Source organism: Cheilinus undulatus, linkage group 23 (genome assembly GCF_018320785.1).
Source record: "Cheilinus undulatus linkage group 23, ASM1832078v1, whole genome shotgun sequence".
Classification (NCBI taxonomy): Eukaryota; Metazoa; Chordata; class Actinopteri; order Labriformes; family Labridae; genus Cheilinus; species Cheilinus undulatus.
The window spans coordinates 4,090,471-4,098,605 of NC_054887.1; the positions used below are offsets into that span (position 1 = coordinate 4,090,471).

The window sequence follows — 8,135 nt, forward strand, 5'->3', positions numbered from 1 at the left end:
ATGGATTCGCCAGTGAGAAACACGGAAACAACGAATCCATCTGCTTTGCAAGGTTGACACAAATTACTACTATCTTGTAAGTGTCCAAATGCAATGTTCTCATATGTACATGCAGGGTCTTAGGGGTTAATAACCCTTCTTATTGCAACTTCTTTCACATTTCACATGCATGCAGCCATGCACCATGAAAAGGGTTTGGTACTGCCTCTTAGACCTCCAGGACAGTTAACAGTTCCCACAGACCTATGCCATGTAAACAGTAGTTCCTCCAAAAAACTGATGATATTATTGTCTTCTAACTGTCCTCAAATCAGTCTTCTATCCTTTAATCTGATCAGTGTATGGCAGAAATGTTGAATGAAATACACAGTCTCAACCAGCACTATCAGCTTTATTGCCAGGAATTTTATACATGGAAAGAATCAAACACTGCAAAGTAATATATGAAATTATGATTATAACGCACCAAAATCATTTGGTATTTCATTTAAAAAGTATAAAAGCAACAATAAACACATGATATCTGTGCTGATATGACAGCAGCTATCTGTAGCCTCTAGTAGTCATCATGAAAAGGGTACTCTGGATGATCAGCCCACCTGTTGAGTCAAAAAAGAGAAACAAGGTTATCATAAGTTAGAAGAACAGAAAGTCATCTTTGCAGTATCCTCTGTACTTACATGAGAAGCTCCACAAATCGAATATTCTTGTTCAGTCCCTCAACTGCCTTCATCTCAGCCTCAGAGAGAGAGAAATCGAATATCTGCAAGAGATTTTTTAGAAAGATCATGGTGTCTTTTTTGGGATAATTATTTACAGATTATACCAGAGGTGTCAAACTCAATCACAGCAGGGGCCGGATTTTGAACTTGGGTCTAACCTGAGGGCCTAAAGGGGTGAATATTTAACCATAAAATGTCAACCTGATTTCACCAGAAATAAATTATGGCAGTAAAAAAACTTGAAACTGATGATAACTGTTTTTGCAATTAAAAGGTGAACATGATAAGTTCAAAACTCAAAATATGAGATAAAAAGTCAAACTTATGATTTTAAAAGGTAAAATCACAACATTTAAAGTCAAAATAATGTTCTTAAGAGGCAAAATATGAGACAGAATATTGAAATCATAAATTTTAAAAGTCAAAAACTGACATAAAATTCAAAATCATGATTTTTAACTGTCAAAATATGAGGTAAATATCAAAATCATAAGTTTCAAACATCAAAATATGAAAATTAAAAATCATGAGTTTTTAAGGTAAAAAAATGAGATAAAAAGAAGTTGAAAAAGGTTAAAATGTGAGATAAAAGTCAAAATTATGATTTCAAAAGGTCAAAAAACTGAGAAAAAAGTCAACATCATGAGTTTTTAAGGTAAAAAAATTAGATAAAAGTTAAAGTTAGAAGTTGAAAAAGGTCAAATGTGAGATAAAAGTCAAAATCCTGATTTTAAAAGGTTAAAAAAATGAGATAAAAGTCAAAGTTAGGAGTTGAAAACGGTCAAAACATGAGATAAAAGTCAAAATCATGACTTTAAAAGGTCAAAATAGGATTTAAAATGTAAAATGATTAGTCTTAAAGGTAAAAATATGAGATAAAAAAGTCAAGGTTATGAGATGTAAAGGTAAAAATATGAAATAAAAAGTCAAAACCATAACTTTAAGTCATAACTGTGAGATGCAAAATTGAAAATATAGAGAAAACATGAATTTCCTCTCCACGTTCCTGACTTTTTATCAACTTATTTTTACTGTTTACTTTTTCTAATTTTTATGACTCAACAAGGATATTATAAATCATCAAGGATAAGTTTAAATACTGGTGGGCCAGTTATAATAAAAATATCATATGATCTGGTGGGACGGGTATAACTGCACCATGGGCCGGATTTGGCCCCCGGGCCTTGAGTTTGACACCCGTGGGTTATACAGAATGAACAAACCTGAAAGTTCTCCTTGATGCGGACAGGGTTGAAGCTCTTTGGGATGACCACCACGCCTCTTTGCATGTTGAATCTCAGGGCCACCTGCGCTGTGGTCTTGTTGTACTTTTTAGCAATCGATACCAGTAGCTCATCCTCCAATAATGGGGGGCATTTAAGGTTCACCCTGTTGAAAAGGTTAATGTTTAACTGATAAGTACATTTTCATAGTACCACGCTCGCTCTTTGAGTACAAATGCATGCAAAAAAAACTCACTGAAAGCTAGAGTTATGTTGAGGAAATGCCTTTGTAACAAACATTTAATGTGGTTAATAAGTATTTTTGTCCCATACCAGGATGCGTCTCTGCTCGTCCCCAAAGGGCTGTATCCCACAATGACAATGTCATTCTGTCTGCAGTACTCACGCAGCTTTGACTGAGTGTAATACGGGTGACATTCAACCTGTTTTGGAAAAACAAAACAAAAAAAGCATTAAGTATTGTCCTGGAAATTTTACCAAAGTAGAGGATCAATGAAGGATCTTGAGTCAAGAAATGTCTTTATGGAGATTTATAGTCTTGCAAGAGAGAAGTCAATCATACAGTGCATAAGCTCTGCAGAGAGAGTTCTACCAGAGACAAAGAATCACAAACTTTTATACATTTCAAAACACGTCATTACGCTAAATGAAGTATGATCACTCTATTTTAACATTCACTCCTCCCTCTGACTCCCCTGACACACAAGGCTTCAAAACTTATCCATCTTTCCGGTACTGGCCCCTCCTTCTCCTCCTCGGGACCTTGGCCTTGGTACCTCACAGGAGCCCAGAGGGGAGGATAGCAAAAATATCTATATTGTATCTCCCCAGCTGCACCTCTAATCTCTGTGCCCAACTGTTTCCCTCCGGGTACAACAACAGGCCTGATGGTGCCTCTTTCACGTAAATCAAATAGGACACAGATACAGAGGGGCTGATCCTCAGGGGACACAGCGTGATCTGCATGGACATTGACCTTGGACCTCTTCACTCCCCATGGACATACACTGAAGGATCTTACAGAATCACAAGACTATCAGGTCACATGGCTAAATAATCATTAGGTTATACAAGAGAATACAGGATAACACAAAATGAATAGGATGTCTAACTATGATTCAAATAAAAGATTTGCATAGGAATAATTAATTTTGTCACTACAGTATGCATCCTCAAACTTTATTTCATTGTTTTAAATTCAATTTTCCCCTATCTTTTCCATTTTTTTCTACAATTTGAAGGTTTAATCCAATAATCCATCACTTAGTGGATCCCAACCTTTTTTCCTTAGGGCGCCCTACTTGTATCTAGGAACAGCTAAGACCCACCCAAGACCTCCTTGGAAAAGTTAACATCCATTTTAATTGTTTTATTTACAAAATCCCAACATAATAGGCCTACATACAAAAGTTCTGGACAAAAGATCTTTTATAAACTATCCATTATAATGATGGTGTTTTAGGGCCTCTTGGAAAAAAACTATAAAGAGGATTTGTTAATTTATAAGAAAATCCTTGAAATTTTAATGAATCATCATTTTACGAAAAAAAAAATTTACTTTAAAGTTGAAAATGTAAGTGAACCAAAATGTAGTATTTTTGAGATTATAAAGTGGAAAATCCAACCACTATTTAAGTCAGACTTGTTTCCAGTGACGGTTGGACTCCGCCAGGGCTCTCACCAATTCTGTTCATAACTTTTATGGACAGAATTTCCAGGTGCAGCCAGGGCATTGAAGGGTTCAGGATCGGGTCTCTGCTTTTTGTAGATGATGTGGTTCTGTTTGCTTCATCAGGCCGTGACCTTCAGCTCTCACTGGAACGGTTCACAACCGAGTGTGAAGCGGTTTGGATGAAAATCTGCACCTCCAAATCTGAGGCGATGGTCCTCAGTCGGAAAAGGCTGGAATGCTCTCTCCAGGTTGGGAATGAGATCCTGCCCCAAGTGGAGGAGTTCAAGTATCTCTGGGTCTTGTTCACGAGTGAGGGAAGAATGGAGCGGGAGATCGACAGAGGGATCAGTGCGGCGTCAGCAGACGTGCGGTTTCTGCATCGGTCTGTCATGGTGAGGAAAGAGCTGAGTCGAAAGGCGAAGCTCTCAATTTACCGGTCGATCTACGTTCCTACCCTCACTTATGGTCACTAGCTGTGGGTAGAGACCGAAAGAACGAGATAGCGGATACAGGCAGCTGAACTGAGTTTCCTCCGCAGGGTGTCTGGGCTCTCCCCTAGAGATAGGAAAAGGGACTTGGAGTAGAGCCGCTGCTCCGCTGTGTCAAGAGGAGCCAGATGAGGTGGCTAGGGCATCAGGTCCAGATGTCTCCTGGACGCCTCCCTGGTGAGGGTTTCCAGGCAGGTCCCACTGGGAGGAGGCCTCTGGAAGACATAGGACACGCTGCAAATACTATGTCTCCCGCCTGGGAACACCTTGGGATCCCCCCAGGAAGATCTGGACGAAGTGGCCCGGGAGAGGGAAGTCTGGGCTTCCCTGCTTAAGCTGCTGTCTCCGTGACCTGACCTCGGTTAAGCGGAAGAAGATGGATGGATGGTTTCCTGTCAATTGTTGGCTTAACTCTGTTGTAAATGCAGGATTTTTAAAACTCGACATTTTTGAGTTTCTATTGTCAAAATTTGAACATTTTAAGCTGTGATATTGAGAGGTTTTCTTGTAAACATCCAACTTTTTAAACTTCGAGTTTGTTTTCTTGTTTATAAACAAATGTATAATCTCAAAAGTTTGATTTTTCCCCCTAAAAATGCTAACTTTGTTGCTCAAAACTGAACAGATTCTCTTCATTTATCAGTCGCTTAGGTTGGCCTTAATGCATTCTGCTTCTAATCATGATTTTTACTTAAATATATGTACATCTAATTTAGACAACCTCAGTGCAGACAGGGTCCCTTGACCCCCTGAGATCTTTGCCCCCCCCCCACACACACACACACACTAACACGCATGAACCCCATGTTGGGACCAATGACGGGTGTACCTGGTTGGAGACAGGCTTGTGTTTCAGTCCAGGTTTGTTCAGGATCAGTTCCAGCTGTCGCTTGTTGAAGTTGGATACTCCAATCGATTTAACAAGTCCAGCATCTTTGCAAGCCTCCATAGCCTGTTCAAGACAAACATAACACAGATCAGGGATGTCCAAACTCATTGTTGATTTTACATTGACCTGCAACAAATTCTGAAAAAAATAAAATGGCCCACATTAGAACATGAAACTGGAGCTCTTGTACTTCCTAGTTTCCATACAAGACGGTGCTGCTGTGTTAATTGTGTTACAAATTCTGACAAGAATTATTTATGTTCTTTATCATGACAAATTGGAGACAATGTACAGTGCATTCAGAAAGTATACAGACCCCCTTCACTTTAATCATTGCTGTTGCAGCCTGACTCCACAGTTGAAAAAAATCATTTAAGTTGTAATTAATCTACGTTTAGCACCAATTATGGTAAAGTAAAAACTGAATTTTAGGATTTTTTGCAAATCTATTAAAAAAACTGAAATATTTTATCTAAATCTAAATTATCTTATCTAAATATTTTTTGCCAACTGTCTCCATTGTTTAACCATTTCACCCCTTTTTGTCCATATTTTCCACTTTTTGCTGCCTTGTGCTTTCTTTCACCCTTTTTACCCCTTTATTTTACTTTTAAGCCACTTTGGCCAATTTCTCCAACATTTTTTTTTGCCTAATTAAGTCTCCTTATTGCCATAACAGCCCATTTTGTGACCTTTTTCTATTTTTGCCACATTTTATGCCTGTGCCACTTTTTGCCCATTTGAACAACATTTCTTGCAACCTATTTTAGTCACCTTTAGCCATATGCCCATTTTTTGTCAATTTTCCCCCGTCTTGCTGCTTTTTGCAATTTTTTTTCACTATTCATGCCCATTTTAGCCTGTTTTGCCACTGTTTGGCAACATTTTTCACGTTTTGCACATTTTTTGGCTGTCTTGCATTTTTTTACCTGTTGTAGCCCCCCTTTGCCATTTTTTAACCCTTTTTGCCTACCAGATCCTTTTTTTGCTTCTACATGCCCATTGATGCCTCTTTGTGCCACTTTTTGCCCATTTCAGCAACATTTCTTGCTATCTATTTTAGTCACCTTTGCCATGTTTGCCCATTTTTGTCAATTTCCCCACTTTTTGCTGCTTCTTGCCATTTTTTTTCACAACTTTAATTGCTGGCATCCTGACATTTGTGCAGATTTTGACCAAGCTATGAAGTCAACATTACTTTCCTAATCATTTAGCTCAATGTTCTCATCCACATTGTTTACATCACTAATAAAAAGGTCATTCTGTTCTAAGAAAACAGGTGTACATTTTGAAAAAGGCTATGTAGTACTAGAGCATAAATAGATAAAATTCATTTCTGAAGCTTTGATAAGAGTGGTCTTTATTCAGGTTAAAAAATAAAAATTGTTATCACAGCTTTTCGTTATAATGATTTATGGTTTTGCTGACCTCCATGGCCCCCCCAGTTTGGCAGGGCCCCGTAAAGCTCCTCCCTTTATCCCCCCCTTATGGGTGGCCTTGGTAATGGTGGGATAACAACCTAAGTCAGACTTTGAACTTTGAACAGTTAGGTTTATAAGCACCCAACCCTTAAGCACTGGCCAATAAAGAATTACCTGTTCTTTCTGTTCACTGCCTGCTGTGAGTGATTTAAGCGTCTCACCTCCCATGTGGCACAGAGATCAGTCTCGTGGTAAATGGTCTTCCCATTTTCATCCTTGGGGTAAAATGTATCTCCTGGCTTTGGGAAACAACAATACTCAGTAACAGGTTCAACAGTGATTCACAGCTATGAGATAAACACAAAACTAGGAGGATTTTGCTGCAACTTTAAAAGCATGTATACCTGGAAGGCTGTGGGCATTTCAACAATATAGAGGTCAACATAATCCAGTTGTAATGTCTTCAACGTTCTCTCCAAAGCAGGGCGCACCAACTCTGGGGGATGGAATGTGTTCCACAGCTGCATATCAGTGCAGAAGTGTTAGTTTTGCAACAGTGTGGTTCTGATTGTCTAGGTAAAATATTTAACAGTGAGGAAAAGAATGTCATTGTGCAACTATAGGAACAAAACAACCTAATACTTTGGCAAACCTTTCCACAGTAGAAGATGTCCTCTCTCTTCACAGTGCCGTCTGCAATCTTTTCCCTTATTGCTTGCCCCACTTCATGTTCGTTGAAGTAGACCAAAGCTCCATCAATGTGTCTGTACCCTGCTTCGATGGCCACTCTTACAGATTCATATGCAGTTCCCTTAGGAGTCTATGAAGAACAACACATTTAGAGTGAATAAAATCTCACAGTAAACCTGAGATTGGTTCTCTTTTGACTTTATCTTAGTGCATGACCTAGCTACCCTGAATGACCAGTTTTACCGTGCGGGGGTCCCCGTACGTCCCCAGTCCAACAAGAGGTATGCTGGTCCCATCACTCAGAGGTACGGAGTGGTTTTCAGCAGTTAAGTCCATGAGTGACTCCACAGTCTTCCCGTGCTCCTGCTTCTGTCTGTGCTCCAAGCCACAGTGCAAGTAAATATGCCTTTCACGGCTAGATGACCCATTTGATAGCTCTATCTCCTTTTGACCACATACTTTGGCCGGACTCCTCCCACGAATACAAATCAGACTCCCACATTAGCTCTGACAAAGAGGACGGTGATGATATACTCAGACATGTAGAAAGAGATACAACAATACGCATTTAATCTCTAAAAACCCTCCCTTTCATAGATAGGTGGCGTTAGGCTTGAGTGGAAAGTACCGACTTATATACTCACGTCATATACTTTAACCGAGCAGTTTTGACATTTTTCAGTAGTAAATAAAATTTGCACTTTTGCTTTTCTTGAATAACATCTGTGGGAAATATTGTAGGTCTTCTTCGCCACATGTCATAACATTTGTTTCTGAATAAAGAAATAGAATAAAGAGATGCAGCCTACCGAAGTTTTCAAAAGAGTACGTGACGGCTATAAAATAAAACAAAAAAGCCAGATGTGCCGTAGAGGACAGGAACGCGCATGCGCAATACCCCGTTTTAAAAACACTAACCCAGTGATATTCAACCCTGCTCAACCAAAGTGCCAAATTGTTGAAACATCCTTTAGTAAGAGCCACAGTCCAAGTGGTGGAAAATGGCAAA

At 39.1% G+C, this 8,135-nt stretch overlaps 1 protein-coding gene across 1 annotated transcript; it reads right to left on the reverse strand.

Annotated features, from left to right (window-relative positions):
* Positions 1 to 385: 385 nt before the first annotated feature.
* On the reverse strand, positions 386 to 7,889 carry LOC121505584 (aldo-keto reductase family 1 member D1-like). The gene is made up of 9 exons (XM_041781030.1): positions 7,370 to 7,889; positions 7,089 to 7,256; positions 6,841 to 6,957; positions 6,658 to 6,735; positions 4,956 to 5,078; positions 2,279 to 2,388; positions 1,946 to 2,111; positions 681 to 763; positions 386 to 599 (listed from the first exon to the last, which is right to left on the reverse strand). The coding sequence occupies exons 1-9, from the start codon at positions 7,460 to 7,462 to the stop codon at positions 557 to 559; spliced, it is 981 nt and encodes a 326-aa protein (XP_041636964.1). The 5' UTR covers positions 7,463 to 7,889; the 3' UTR covers positions 386 to 556.
* Between the last annotated feature and the right edge of the window lie 246 nt (positions 7,890 to 8,135).

Coding starts and splice junctions, on each gene's coding strand:
- LOC121505584 (XM_041781030.1), bottom strand. CDS start 7,462: ATGGACTTAACTGCTGAAAACCACTCCGTACCTCTGAGTGATGGGACC. Junction 2,389..4,955: donor ACAAGCCTGTCTCCAACCAG/GTACACCCGTCA, acceptor TTTCCAAAACAG/GTTGAATGTCACCCGTATTA. Junction 764..1,945: donor GCATCAAGGAGAACTTTCAG/GTTTGTTCATTC, acceptor AATCTCTTGCAG/ATATTCGATTTCTCTCTCTC.